The 15614-nt window shown below is 50.9% G+C and overlaps 1 protein-coding gene across 1 annotated transcript in view; it reads right to left on the bottom strand.

The window, feature by feature from the left end:
• The window catches only part of OLFM2 (olfactomedin 2), a 60488-nt gene extending 46905 nt beyond the window's left edge, over nt 1-13583 (bottom strand). Inside the window, exon 1 of the mRNA XM_039250935.1 lies at nt 13499-13583. Coding sequence (XP_039106866.1) covers nt 13499-13564 — 66 coding nt within the window. The 5' untranslated portion in view covers nt 13565-13583. The remainder of the gene's footprint in view (nt 1-13498) is intronic.
• Nucleotides 13584-15614: the final 2031 nt, after the last annotated feature.

Consider the following 15614-nt stretch of genomic DNA (forward strand, 5'->3'; position numbering starts at 1 on the left):
TTTTATTTGTTATGATCTATCTCACCCATAAGACTTCCAACCTCACAAGGGTACCTATGTGCCTGTATTTTTCACAGTGAAACCCCAGGGCTTAGAATAGTGCTTGGCACATACTGCAGATGCTCAAAAGTTTTTTGTTGATTGACTGACTAAATGAATCCGCAGCTGAGGCTCCCAAAGGTAAATGTACAGCCCAGATCTCCAACTGGAGTTAAGACCCGTATGCCCATCAGCCTCTTGGGCATTTCCATTTGTCTTTCACAGAACTAACAGCACATGACACCCACCAGAACAAACTCAATCAGAAAGAAAGGCAGTTCTGGTGATGATGTGGAGAAATGGGAATCTATTGCTAGTGGGAACATAAAATGTTATGACCACTTTGAGAAATGACTTAGCAGTTTCTTAAACGTTAAGCAGAAGCTTAACATAAGACCCAGCAATTCTATCTGCTTAAGAGAAATAAGGGCATATGACCATGGAAAGACTTGAATGTGAATATTCACGTGAGCATTTTCCATTGTGAATGAAGCCATCCAAATCCCCATCAGCTAGCGAATGGATAAAAAAATTGTGGTACATCCATACAAGGGAATGTTATTCAGCAATAAAAAGGAACAAACTACAGATATACACTACAACATGGATGAACCTCAAAAATATTTTGCTGGGGCACCTGGGTGGCTCAGTCAGTTAAGCATCCTATCTTGATTTCAGTTCAGGTCATGATCGCACAATTGTGAGAATGAGCTCCCAGCATTGGGCGCCGTGCTGACTGTGAAGCTGCTTGACATTCTCTTTCCCTCTGCCCCTCCCATGCTCACGAATACCAGCACTCTCTCTCTCTCTCTAAAAAAAAATAAATAAATAAAAATAAAAATAAATATTGCTAGGTGAAAGAAACCAGATACAACAAGCCACATTTTGGATCATTCCATCCCTACAAACTGTCCAGAAAAGGCAAATCAACAGAGGCAGAAATTAGATTAGTGACTGTCTGGAACTGGGGGAGGGAGGGGGAGGGATGGGCTGCAAAGGGACACAAGGGGTCTTTTAGGGGGCCTGGGAATGTCCTAAAACTGGGTTGGGGTGACGTTTGCACAACTCTACACATTTACTAAAAAGTCACCGAACTGCACACTTAAACAGGTAGGCTTTACGGCATGTAAATTACACAGCAACCACACTGTAAGGGGAGGGGCAGTCCTCGATTTCCCGGCAAGCCCTCTCCCCTGAGGTGCCCTGCAATTGCACTGATGTGAGAATGAGTCCTTAAATTCTGTGCCCTAGTTTCCCTGCTTGCCTCACCCTGGTCCTGGCCCCAATATACCCACAGTTAGAAACTATTGGGGCGCCCGGGTGGCTCAGTCGGGTGATCGTCCGACTTTGGCTCAGGTCATGATCTCACAGTTTGTGGGTTCGAGCCCCACATAAAGCTCACTGCTGTCAGCGTGGAGCCAGCTTCAGATCCTCTGTCCCCCTCTCTTTCCTTGCCCCTCCCCTGCTTGCTCTCTCTCTCTCAAAAATAAACATTAAAAAAACCCAAAACTATAGACTGTGCCATTACCCTTCTTTCTCCTTCCCTGCTCCATCCAAACCAGCACCAATGACCCCTGATCTTGATACAGAAACATCTCCAGAAAGTATCCCTTCTTCTCCATCACCATTCTCGCTCTAAGCACTGTGTTGGAGAGTGCTGTAGGTTGAATATTTACATCCCTCACCCCCCTCCCCCGCGCCACATTCCTTGGTTGAAACCTGAACCCCAATGTGACGATATTTGAAGATTAGGCCTTTGGGAGCTGATCTGGGTGGAGCCCTCATGAATAGATTAGTGTCCTTATAAAAGAGACTTCAGAACTCTCTCTCTCCACCACTAAGGACATAATGAGAAGACACCAAGAAACGGTCCTTACCAGACACCAAATCTGCCAGCACTTTGATCTTGGACTTCCAGCCTCCAGAACTGTGAGCAACAAATGTCTGTGGTTTAGAAGCCACTCAGTCCATGGTATTCCATTAGAGCAACCTGAATGGACCAGGACCAGGAGCCACAGAAAGAAATGTTTTTTTCCCCTGACCTGAAAATTCTCAGGAGGGGAAAAAGCTCACAACTGTCAGAAACAGTAACAATAGTTGCTAAGGCTCGTTGAGTACTGATCATGTGCTAGGTATCATTTGCAGCAAGGTACATGTAACAACTCACTTAGCCCTCTGACTGTCCCTGAGTAGAAGTAGATACGATTATAAGATGACATAGGATTACAGTTCCCGTTTTTAAAATGAGGAAACAGAGGCACAGAGATACTAAACATTTCCCAAAGGCCCCCAGGATACTATCCAGACAATCAGGCTCCCGAGTCTACACAGTGCATCGTCACCTGGGCCTATTCACAGGGGAAAGAATAAATGCTGATCCCTACCTCACATCCTATGCAAAAATCAATTCCAAAAAAAAAAAAAAAAAAAAAAAAAAAAAAAAATCAATTCCATATAGATTGTCCATCTAAATGTGAAAGGTAAACACTAAATCTTTTAGAAGAAAATATAGAAGAGTATCGTCATTACTCTGTGGGTAGGCAAAGATTTCTAAAACAGGACACTAGCAAGCACTAACTTTAAAGGGGGGAAATATTATTTGAACTACATTAAAATTAATTTCTGGGGCACCTGGGTGGCATCCAACTCTTGATTTTGGTTTGGGTCATGTTCCCAGGGTCATGGGATTGCCCCACATTTGGCCTGCACTGAGCATGGTGCCTGCTTGGGATTCTCTTCCTCTGTCCCTCCCCAGCTCACACATGCCCTCCCTTCCTCTCTCTCTCTCTTTTTAAAATAAAATAACATTAAAAATTGAGAAAGTCCATTGATCAAAATGCCATTAAGAGAATGAAAAGACAAGCCACGGAGTAGGAGAAGATATTTGCAATCCTAATATCCAACAGAGAACTCGTCTGAATTTTTTTAAGATTTCTTTTTAATGCTTATTCATTTTTAAGAGAGAGAGAAAGAGAGACAAGAGTGTGAGTGGGGGAGGGGCAGAGAGAGAGGGAGGCACAGAATCCAAAGCAGGGTCCAGGCTCTGAGCTCTGAGCTGTCAGCCCAGAGCCCGATGTGGGGCTCAAACCCACAAACCGTGGGATCATGACCTAAGCTGAAACCAAGAGTCAGATGCTTAACTGACTGAGCCACTCAGGCACCTCATTTTTTTTTTATTTCTTTAAAAGTAATCTTTACACCCATCTGGGGCTCAAACCCACAATCCCAAGATCAAGAGTCACATGCTCTACTGACTGACCCAGCCAGGCGCCCCACTCATATCTTAATTTTAATTTATATAAGATATGGATAGATAGATCGAGACACCAATACAAAATCTGGATACACACATACACACACACACACACACACACACTCCTACAAATGAGTAAGAAAGGCAGGTAGCATAATAAAGCATTTCACAAAAGGGAGTACTGAGTGGTCAATAAGCATGTGAAAATGTATTTAACATTAATAGTCACAGGAAATGTAAATTGAATCCGAAACGTGCCACCACTACACACCACCCATCACAAAAGGAAAGACAGCACCCAGTGCTGGTGACAATGTGCAGCCGCTAGAATGTGCAGACGCTACTGGCGGAAGAGGAAATGGAAAAACTGAAGAGTCTTGGAACTCTGGAAAACCAGCAAGATCTCCTAAAGCCCAATAATTTCCTCCCCCAAGACGCAGCAATTCCACCCTCAGTGAATACAGCCGAGTCTCTGGATTTGCAGATTCCATACTGCCAAACTCACTTACTCACGACAATTTATTTGCAACCCCAAGATCGATACTCACGGGGCTTGTGTGGTCATCCGTGGACATGCAGACGGAGGCAGAAACAGAGTCCCCAATGCACGGGTTCTCAGATGAGATCCAACTTGCCCATACTCTGCCTTCTTATTTTAGCTCTTAAAAAAATGTTTATTTACTTATTTATGAGACAGAGAATGTGCACGAGCAGCAAGGGGCAGAGAGAGAGAGGGGGAGACAGAAAAGCCCAAGCAGGCTCTGCGCTGTCAGCACAGAACCCGACGCGGGGCTCGGACTCACGAACCCAGAGATCATGACCTGAGCCGAAGTCGGACGCCTAATCGGCACTGAGCCCCCCAGGCACCCCCTGTTTTAGCTGTTATGCCTGTAAACAAGCATCTTTTTCATACACTATTTAGTGCCAAGATTTTCACATTTTTGTGCTTTTTATTGGTGATTTCACTCTTTTAGGTGGTCCCCACGCACAGTACTAAGTAACGTCCAGTGTTCTAAGGGAAGCAGGCTGTGACGTGTCTTCAGAGAAAATACGTCTTGTCACTAAGCTTCATTTGGGCATGAGTTATAATGCCTTTGGCCATGAGTTTGAGGCTAATGAATCAACAATATATAAGAAATTAGGTGTTTTTAAACAGAAACATACATAAAACGAGGTGGCATGTTGTTTGCTCAATAAAAATGTGACCAGAGGCTTGCAGAAACCCCGCCCTGCGACGATTCAGTGCAGTGGATCAGAATTTGCTAATGCCCAAACAGGAAGGCGAACGAGAGCTCACCGAAGACAGAGCATCAGAATATTTACAGCAGCACTGCTCGCATCGGCCAGAAACTCCACCAGCCCAAACGCAGAAACCGCAGAACGAATATATCACGGTAGAGTCACATAGCGGAGCCACCAAGTGATGAAAACGACGGAGCCACAAAGTGATGAAAACGGGCAATGAAAACAAAACGGTAATATGTGGGCTCTTACAAACATAACGTTTGGCAAAAGAAGCCAGGCCCCCAAAATTACACATGTCAAGACGTCATTAAGTTATAAAGTCAGCCGGGGGCGCCTGGGTAGCTCAGTAGGTTAAGCCACCAACTTCGGCTCAGGTCATGATCTCAGGGTTCGTGAGTTCGAGCTCTGCGTCGGGCTCTGCACCGGCAGCGTGCAGCCTGCTTGGGATTCTCTCTCTCTCCCGCCCTCTGCCCCTCCCCCACTCGCATTCTATCTCTCTCAAAATACATTTAAAAAAATTTACTCAAACATATGAATTCAGGCATCAAGTATGAAAATATAAGTTCCAGGGGCACCCGGGTGGCTCAGTTGGTTAAGCGTCCGGCTTCGGCTCAGGTCATGATCTCACGGTTCGTGGGTTCGAGCCCCACGTCAGGCTCTGTGCTGACAGCTAGCTCAGCTTCGCATTCTTCGTCTTCCTCTCTCTCTGACCCTCCCCTGCTCACGCTGCCTCTCTCTCTCTCACAAATAAATAAAACATTTAAAAATTTAAAAAAAAAAAGAAAATATAAGTTCCATCTGTCTGATGTGCAGCAGGTAAAAATGACAGAACTCTCTGGTAGAAAAGCCAAATAACGCAAACCAAGCAAACCTAAGCGTCCTTTGCAATCAGCCACGTGGCCTCTATGGAGGCCATCCTGGCCCCCGGGGTATCTCATTCACACGTGAGAAAGGCACGAATTCCTGTCCACACAGCCTTGAGTGCCTCAGAGCACAAATGGTGTCAGTCTTCTAGCCTGTGCCTGCCTTCAGTGCTGGGTCTGGTGACACCAAGCCTGTGGAAATGCCGTTGAAACACGTCTCCCTTTTTTCTCCCCGGAAGACTCGGGGCCCCACACCCTTCCTGTCACTGCTTCCCTGCCTGGTTTCAGAACTCCAGGAGGTGGCTGAAAAGGAGACAGTTGTGTCCTTGTTAAGGACCCCAGGCCCCAGCGACGAGAGGCACACTCCCTCCATTCCCCAAATGTTGGATCCTCTAGGCCTCCGGCTGCCTCCAATTTGCCTCAGGCCTTGTCAGCTCCTGAGGTGACCCTGTCTTCAGGCCCTTACTCTCTCACTCCAGTGTCTTCCGTGTTATAGCCAGGGGCTCGGGCCCTCACACAAATCCAGCCCCGGCTCATTCATGGCTTTAAAACCTTATACTCCACCCACAGAAAAGCAAACAATCTGGTTTAAAAAATGGGCAAAGGAGGGGCCCGGGGTGGCTCAGTCGGTTGAGCAGTTGAGCATCCGACCTTGGCTCAGGTCATGATCTCACAGTTCCTGAGTTCGAGCCCTGCATCAGGCTCTCTGCTCTCAGCACAGAGCCTGCTTCAGACCCTCTGCCTCCCTCGTTCTCCGCCCCTCCCCCACCATCCCTCTCAAAAACAAATATTTTTAAAATAAAAAACGGACAAATGGAAGCTACACAAACAAAAAGAAACACATAAGAAGCCCAACATCACCAACTCTTTTAAAATATCTTTTTAATGTTTATTTTATTTTTGAGAGAGAGAGAGACAGAGCGTGAGCAGGAGAGGGACAGAGAGAGAGGAGACACAGAATCCGAAACAGGCTCCAGGCTCCGAGCTGTCAGCACAGAGCCCGACGCGGGGCTTGAACCCTCGAACCGTGAGATCATGACCTGAGCCGAAGTTGGACCATCAACCCACCGAGCCCCCCAGGCGCCGCACTGTGTCTTCACGAAATGCAAAGCAAAACCACAAAGAGAGATCACGTCACAACCCATCAGGATGGGCTGAAGTCAAAAAATTAGCAGCAACAAGGCGGTTGGCGAGGACATGGAGAAACCAGGACGCCCGGGCGCTGTCGGCGGGAATGCAAAATGGTGCAGCTGCTGCTGAAAACAGTGCGTCGGCTCCTCAAAACACTAAATGTGTTATTACCGTCAGATCCAGCAATCGCCCCTCTGGGCACACACCCGGGAGTGAGAAGTAAGGTCTCAAAGAAATACTTGCACCCCACCTTCAGAGCAGCATCCAAATGCAGTAGACCCACACGGTGGAATAGTATTCAGCCCTAAAAAAGGAGGGACCTCGGACACATGCTATTACATGGAGCGAGCGTTTTGAGGACACAATGCTAAGTGAAAGAAGCCATTCACAAAAAGACAAATATCTCACGGTTCCACTTACATGAAGCACCTAGAGTCCTCATATTCACAGAGACAGGAAGCAGAAGGGGGTTCACAGGGGCTGGGGGGCGAGGGGCATGGGGAGTTGTTTAAGACGGAGACTTTCCGTTTTGCAAGATGAAGAGTTCTGGAGACAGGTGGTGGGGACAGCTGCACAACCACATAAATGTACTTACCGCTAGAGAACCGCATGTTTGTTTTTTATTAAAAAATGTTTTTTTAACGTTTATTCATTTTTGAGAGACAGAGAGGCAGAGCATGGGCAGGGGAAGGGCAGAGAGAGAGGGAGACGCAGAATCCAAAACAGGCTCCAGGCTCTGAGCTGTCAGCACAGAGCCCGACACGGGGCTCGAACTCACAGCCCGTGAGATCGTGACCTGAGCCAAAGTCGGACGCTTAACCGACTGAGCCCCCAGGTACCCCCAGAGAACCACACATTTAAAAATGGGGAAGGGGTTGGGGCGCCTGGGTGGCTTAGTTGGTTAAGCTTCCAACTTTCGCTTAGGTCATGATCTCGCGGTTTGTGGGTTCGAGCCCCGCGTCGGGCTCTGTGCTGACTGCCAGCTCAGAGCCTGGAGCCTGTTTCAGAGTCTGTGACTCCCTCTCTCTCTGACCCTCCCCTACTCATGCTGTCTCTCTCCTAGAAATAAATAAAACATTAAAAAAAATTTTAAAAAATAAAAAAAATAAAAAAAATAAATAAAAATGGGGAAGGGGTGCCAGGGCGGCTCGGTCGGTTAGGCACCTGGCTCTTGAGTTTGGTGTGAGTCATGGTTCGTGGGTTCATGAGATTGAGGCTCACAGCAGGCTTCACTCTCTCCCTCTGTCTCTGCCCCTTCCCCACTCATGCTCTCTCTCTTTCAAAATAAATAAACTAAAAAATATACATATCTTTAAAAAGTAGCATAAAATATGAGGACTGATGGGTATGGGGGAGAGAGGAAGGGAGGCGATAGGCATGGAGGAGGGCACTTGTGGGGATGATGAGCACTGGGTGTTATACAGAAACCAACTTGACAATAAACTATTAAAAAAATCAAATAAAATAAAAAACAAAAAAAATGAAGAAAACACATAACACAAAACAACCGAAAAAAAAAACTAGCATAAAAAAATATGGCTTAGATGGCAATTTTTATGTTCTGTGTATTTTGCCACAAGTAAAAAAAAAAACTATTTAAACACACACACACACACACCCTTACTTAATCCTGAGAACGACCCCATGTGGGCTGTGTCACACCCTTCCACATGACCAATAGCTCACCTGGTGTCTCTCACATAGGAATTACTACATAAATTAGGAAGAGAAAGAATTGGGTTTATCATGTCCTCACCATGTATTTTTCTTGGGAACACCTTTTTCAGGGCCCAAAAGGTGAGGGGCTATTTGCCATTTCTTTCAATGGCTTCAACTGTCTTTGCCTCTTGGTTTCTTTCTTCTCACGCTGTGACTCCCTGTCTTCCCATCTGCAAAGCAGGGCTTAGATGCTAGCTGGCCGGGATTGCTACAACTATGAGCAAAGTATGAGTAAACAGACACTAAGAGCCTCCCAGGGCTCCCAAAACAGCACAGATAAGCTTCTGCGCACAGACTTCGTGGAGTCTGTTCTGACCCCCCTCTGTTCCTCCTGGTTTCTTGCTGGTTTGCGGCTGAGCGGTGGATGCATGAAGTTGTGAGATACCCCAGCCTTCCACTCAGCACGAAGACATACCCGTGTTTTCAGACGAGAGCTCCCGAAACGTGGGAACTCCTGTCACAACTCCCTTCTCCCCAGCACAGCTAGACTCAGCTTCGAGAAGCTGAATCTTCCACCCCACCCCTTATTAGCTCAAACCACCACCCAGACCTTGGTGTCTGGTGTGAGGCTCAAAATACAGAAGACTCCAAATGAAAGCATTCTAAATGTGCACAGGGTGCATGAATAAGCCAAATCAGCAAGTTACTCTCCCCAAGGCATGACACCGAGTGCTAGGGACACAGTCATGGCCCACACCCGATGCCAGGCTCATGAGAAATCCATCCATGTGCACATGGTCAGCCCATAGGGAAAGAGTCACTGTGTACACATACCTGCAGGCGTGATCATGGCACACATGTGTCCCTATGCCCAGCTCGGTCAATGCCAAGGGCGTGGTTCTGAAACACACACACACACACACACACACACACACACCCATGGACACTGCAGATGAACTCCTACAGGACCAGGGGCAGAGTGAGGCAAGTGAGATATGAGTCATTCAAATGCAGAGTTAGTTCCCATGTTTACTTACAATTTTGATATGTTTGTTTCACAGATTTTTTTACATTAATTTTGATTTTCTTAAAATATTATTTATCTTGGTTTCAGACTTTTTACAGGGAGCATCCCCTGCAGTTCTTTTTTTTTTTTAATTTTTAATGTTTATTTATTTTTGAGAGATAGAGTGTGAGACAGACAGGGGCAGAGAGAGAGGGAGACACAGAATCCGAAGGAGGCTCCAGGCTCTGAGATGTCAGCACAGAGCCCAGTGCGGGGCTCCTGCAGTTCTGCACCCAAGACTAGTGCCTCAGTGGCACCGACACCTCCGCTGGCCAGGGCACGGACACACACCAGGACATCTGCCTGCACACCTTCACCATGGCCACGGGGACACACATCATCTCCGCACAAACCTCGTTTTACCACTAGGTGTCACCCTAGCTCTTTCATCTTGGGCCCAGGCTTCACCACCCCACCTGGGACCGAGGAAGAAAATGTCCAATTCGCCTATTATCTGAGAGTCCTCAGGACCTCCTTTCACCGCCTTCTGCCTGGGACATCTGCACTTCTGGAAGGAGCCCAGGAGAACAGTGTGCTAACCCCAAACAGTGGTGCCCTATCATGGCGGAATTTGAGACACAGATGAAGAAGATGGGGTTTCCTGATGCCTCCGATCCAGGAGCAATGGCTGACTTGAAATGGGTACAGGATGGCCCAAGGGGACGGCTGTTCCCTCACCACCACCCCCCCTTTGGTGCAAGAGTCCCACTGTTTTGGAAAGAAAGAGACTCTGTGTGTGGGGGGGGGATCCACCCATTCATCCATTCAAGTTTTTATTTTAACAGATATTTGCTGAGCACCTCCTGTGTGCCAGGCTCTGTTGTAGGCACTGGAGATACAACAAAGTCCACAGTCCCTGATGAGCTGCCACTCTAGGGGGAGACAGACAATGAATGAAATAAACAGACTGTGGAGAGGTAGTGACAGGCTATGAAGAAAAATGACAGAGTAACAGCTCAGAGGGTGGCCATGGGGAGGTCATTTTAGATGGTTAGTCAGGGTGGGCCTCTTGGAGGAGGTGTCATTTAAACAGAAGGAGAGGAAGGGAACAGTTCCCAGGCAGAGGACATGGCAAGTGCAAAGGCCCTGAGGCCTGCAGTACAAACTAAACTACTCCCTCAACCCTCCCTTCCTATGGGGACCCCAGGGAGGAGATGACTTTAAATCCAGGTAGTGTCCAAAAATATAGCTAGATCTTAGGGAGGACTTCCCAGTAGTCAGGAAATGGGCATCTTTCCCACAGGGGAAGCTATATAGTAGTTTCCAGGGCATTCACAGGTCAGACACAGAACATCTGAACAGACCCTGGATGGATGGATGACTCCTCTGACAGGTGCCCACTCTCCTGCTCTCACGATCAAATCCAAACTCCTGTCTACAGCCCACAAGTTCCCACTTGGCCTGGCCCCTCCTGGCTCCCCTGGCCTCACCTCCCCCCCCTCCCCTCCACTCACTCCGCTCTCACTTCTCTCACACCAGCCTCCTTGCTGCCAGGATGTTCTCACATCAGGGCCTTTGCACTTGCTGTTCCCGCTGCCTCGAATGCAATTCTGGGTACTCAGCAGGCATTCTCTCTCACCTCCCTCGGGGTCACCTCGAGTACCACCTCCTTACAGACACTAGCTTGGGCCACACCTGCTAAAACTGCCACCCACACCAGCACTCTTTAATCCCCTTTATCCTTTGTATTATTCTTCACGCCACTTGCATTGTAGTACATATTCATTTCACTGTTGACACTGTGTTATATATTTATTCACTTCTTGCCTGTGTCTCCTGCCGGAAGATCGTCTCCTGGAGGACAGGGATTTGATAATTTGGTTCAGAGCTACATCCCCAGTGCTTACTCATGTCTGTCGATTGAATGAATAAATCAAGGATTTCTAGCAAGAATTCATGGAGCCCAGGGCCCATCAGGGACTGAGAAGGGGGCTATGGGAACAGATGGTGGGGGAGGCGGAGAGGGGACAGAGCATTCATTCTTCAGAGCCCTCCCTTCTCTGGGCCCCAGGCTAGGTGGGCACCTAGGCGCAGAGACCCGTTCATGATGCTGTAGTGCCCGTGGTGGCCGCCTGGAGGCACTGCAGCCCGCTGCAGGACGCCGCCAGCCGCAACTGATTACCTCAGTTTAGCTCTGCTCCACCCACCGTTTAGCCCCGCCTTCCTAACCCAATCTAGTCCCGCCCCCACCCAGCCCCTTTTAGCCCCGCCTCCAAAAATCCCTGTGTTAGTCCCGCCCCCAAGCAACTCCCTTCCCGACGTGGGGTCTGTAAACCCCCCATAGCACCTTTCACTGCACTCTCCTGGGCCACTAGCCAGTCTTGGCGACAGGTCAAGGAATCGAAAGTTCCCCAGGAGCTAGCAGGGGTGTAGGGAGGCAGGAGGACCCCGAGGTGGGGGTTCCCCGAGATCCTTCTTGGAAGCCAAGTTCACCTTCACTCCTGGTTCGTTGTTAACCAGCATTCTCTCACCCTTCGGGCTCTTCTGGTCTCTCTTTCCTTCTCTCTGGCTGACATATCAATTGAGTATCTACCGTGTGCAGACTGATGCCAGGCACTGAGCACACTTCCCTTCCCAGCCAGGATGTGGGTCCCAAGGACCCCACAACCTCTCCTAGAGGCCTGGAGATCCCATTTAGAGTCTGACCTCCATCCCTTCCAACGACCCCTGGGGTGGGTCTCAGGGTCTGATTCCTTTCTTCCTTGACCAGGAAAGAGAAGGTGCCAGCACTATTTTCCCTCTGAGCTTCTACCTCAAAAACTCTTCTAGTTTTGACCCAGCCACTGCCCCCACCCATGGAGTGGATTATTAAACAAGAAAGTAAACGTGTGGGCTCAGGACCCGTACCGCCGTGGGTCAATCCTAGCTCTGTCACTCCTCAGCTCTCTGAGCTTGACATAATAACTTCACTTTTCTATGCCTTGGTTTCCCCATCTGTAAAATGAAGGTAGCAATAACATGCACTAGTAGGTAGGTGCCAGGAGGTTGTTAAACGCCTTCGCTCATGTTGTGTGCCTGAAACAGCGCCCAGCACATAATAAACACTTAATAAATGTTAGCTGGATTATAATTATTATTTTAGATTCCCGCTTCCCTCTGAGCTCCTGCAGATCTGAGAATGTGAGGGGGCTCCCACCTCCAAGATGGAGGAGGAAAGAGATTTCCTGATAGCTGAAGAACACGGGGACCCCCTCCACATTTTGCAAGGCCCCTCAAGCCTGCCCAAGAGATGGGGGTACTGTGGAGAGGAAGGCTTGCTTCCATGAAAGCATGAATGGAGTTACAAGGCACCAGCACACACATACGCACATGCACACAGATGCATGGATGCACACATTTGCACACACAGCCCTTGCTTTTCACTCTCCTTTTAGAGTGATTTACTCAAAGGCGCAGAATAGCACAGGTCACCCCAAACTCTTGCACAGCCACACACCTGGTCACACACGTTTTGTACAACCCCCAGGCAGATGGACAGAATCAGGACACACACAGACCTTTACCCACAGCTTCAGCTGCCCAGATATGGCCAGGATTAACACAATCCTCACTCACTCTCATACCGCCAGTCACACGGACGCACAAGTCCAGGGGGCAGGCTCACAAGCTTCACACTGTCACATCAACCCTCCCGCCACAGCCTCCCACTGTCACACACAGACTCCCCCTCACGTACAAACACCCTCCTCCATCACACCCCCAACTCATGCACAGCCCAACACACAAACTCTCAGTCACACCGTGACACAGACACACACGTTTACCCAGCACTCCTCCGACACCTCACACACGTCCCCATCAGTCACTCACACGTGAGCCCCACCCCCTTCCCCACATGGGGGTGCAGGTGAGGAGTGGGCTGCAGAATTTGGGCACCTCCTGCCATAATGGGGGGCGTGAGGGGGTAGGCAACACCCCAAGGCCCCCTGAAGTTGCCCTTCCAGCCCCACTCAGCTCCAGTGAGACGGCGCGTGTGGGCTCCGGCTCAATGAGAGGTTGAGAACCCTGAAGCTGGGGTCACACTGTCCCCCAAGCCATGGCAGCTTGAGGCTGGATGTGAGGCCCCTCTTCTTTCCCCCTAAAGCCAGGGTGCACATCTAGCCCCTCCCCCGCTGCGACCCCCGCCCCTCTCAACCCCGGGGGGGGCTTATGGAACCCCAAACCGCATTTCTGTCGGGACCCGTTCAGACCCTCGTCCCTCCTGGAGCCCCTCGCGCCTGCACCTGCCCGCCAGGCCCCTACCTGTCCGGCGAGGCCTGAGCACAGCAGCAGCAGCAGCAGCGGCGGCGGGACCGTGAGCGGCCACATGACGCGCCCCCGGCCCGGCGTCCCGTCCCCCCGCCCGCCCTGGCGGCGCCTGGGCGCGGGCGAACGCCACCTTGCGCGACCCCGCCCGCCCGGCCGGGGCGACCCTCGCCGCCGCCTCCCCCGCCTCGCCGGCGGCCGGGATTCCGCCCCACCCCCGCCCCCCCTCGCGCGCTCCTAGTCTTTGTTGCGGGCTCCGCCCCCCGCCCCGCCCCCAGCTCGTCGGCGGGCGCGGACCCAGCGTGGGTCTGGGGGCGGGGAAGGGGGAGGAGCTGGCACCGGGGAGGAGAGCTGCGGACACGGCCCCGCAGTCCCCTGGGCCGGGTGGGGGAGGGCCACGGGGATGGGGGAGGGGGTTCCGTCACGTGTTTGTAAATTTCACCCTCCCGGGACGTTTCCCACGGAGAAAATAGGGGTGGGTGGGGTCAAGGGGCGGGGGCAGTGAGAGAAGGCCTGGCAACGGAGAAGAGAACGGGAGAGAAACTGAGGCAGAGCCTGTGAAAGGGAACGTGGAGGGACGGGGGTCACTGCCGGGCCAGGGGAGGTGAGACCGAGACGGAAGGCGGCGTGAGAGACAGACGCAGGGCGGGAGGCCGTTGGGCCTGGGCCGCTGGGGACCGACCGGGAGGGCCGGGCCCCCGAAGCGCGCGACCTCCCACCTCGTGCTCCAGGCCCCCCTTCCTCAAAGTCTCCCTTCCCCGCCACACCCGAGAGTCTCTCACTCCCTTCAGTGGCCCAGGACGGGAGACCGAGCCCCAGACCCCGAAAGGACCAAAATATTCACGCGCCTCCAACGAGGACATTCGCATATGAAGGGCGTCGTTGTCCAGCCTCCAGCCTTTCCCGCCTCCCCCTCGTCTCCGCGTTCATTCGCCTTCCCTCTCTTAGTCAGTGGCTTTTTTGGTGGGGGGAGCAAGCCAGTCAGGTTACGGGGAATCGGCTCTAGCACAGGGGGTGCGGAGGCCTGGCACTTCTCTGACGCTCCTGTGTGCCAGGCAGGTAACGCACCACGGATGGTTTTGTCAAAGCAAGAAGGAGGTTTGTGTCCAATGGACCGGGGTTTGAGCCTGGTTCTGCCACTTCTTGGCCACGTGACCTTCGGCAAAGAGCTTTCCTTGTCTCAGGAGACCTGTTTGCTCCTGGAACTGTGACGACACACCTGTTAGGACAGGGCACCCAGCCAGCCCTCACACCCCAAGAGCGGTACCACAGGTGGCCTGGAGTGGAGGAAACTGGCCACGGGCGTGGGACGCAGAACGGAATCTGAGCCAGGGAAGGCATCTCATCCATCCCTCTACCTCCTCTTCCCAAATGGGAGATTGTTGGGGCGCCTGGGTGGCTCAGTCGGTTGAGTGCCGGACTCTTGATTTGGGCTCAGGTCAGGATTTCACAGTTCATGAGTTCAAGCCTTGCATCTGCTGTGGTTAACAGTGGGGGTGGGAGGGGAGGCCCTGCATGTCCCCTTACGAACAATGTCCTCTGTGCTCATGTCATTGTCATGGTCAAGCATGGCCTGTGCTGTGTAGTTGACCGTTGGCCAGCATGCCCTTACGTCCATTCCCCCTCCTTCCCCGGCTCTTCTGTTTCAGGGGTGTGGCCTCTGCAAACTACATTTCCCAGGCTCCCTTGCATCTGGGCTCAGCCAGTGCGGTGGGGAGAAGCCAGAGTATTTCTCCCCCTCTCTCTCCTTTCAGTGTTTCTGGCAGTGGCTGTCTGTCTCGTCTGGGGTCTCAGCCCTCCTGGGACCTGAGTCCCCATGGTGGTGCAGCTCCCGTCGGGTGGTGGCAGGTTCTGAACTCTACTGACTACTTTGTCCCTTCAGCTACTTCAGCTCTTGGGAAGATGGGGGCTTGCTACTCACTCGAGTCAATTCTCTTCTCCCATTTACTCTTTTAAAAAAAGCTTCACTGGGGCGCCTGGGTGGCTCAGTCGATTAAGCGGCCAACTTCGGCTCAGGTCATGATCTCACGGCTCATGGGTTCGAGCCCTGCATCAGGCTCTGTGTGGACAGCTAGCTCAGAGCCTAGAGCCTGCTTCTGATTCTGCGTCTCTC

Source organism: Hyaena hyaena, unplaced genomic scaffold (genome assembly GCF_003009895.1).
Source record: "Hyaena hyaena isolate Hyena2069 unplaced genomic scaffold, ASM300989v1 scaffold_392, whole genome shotgun sequence".
NCBI classification, from domain to species: domain Eukaryota; kingdom Metazoa; phylum Chordata; class Mammalia; order Carnivora; family Hyaenidae; genus Hyaena; species Hyaena hyaena.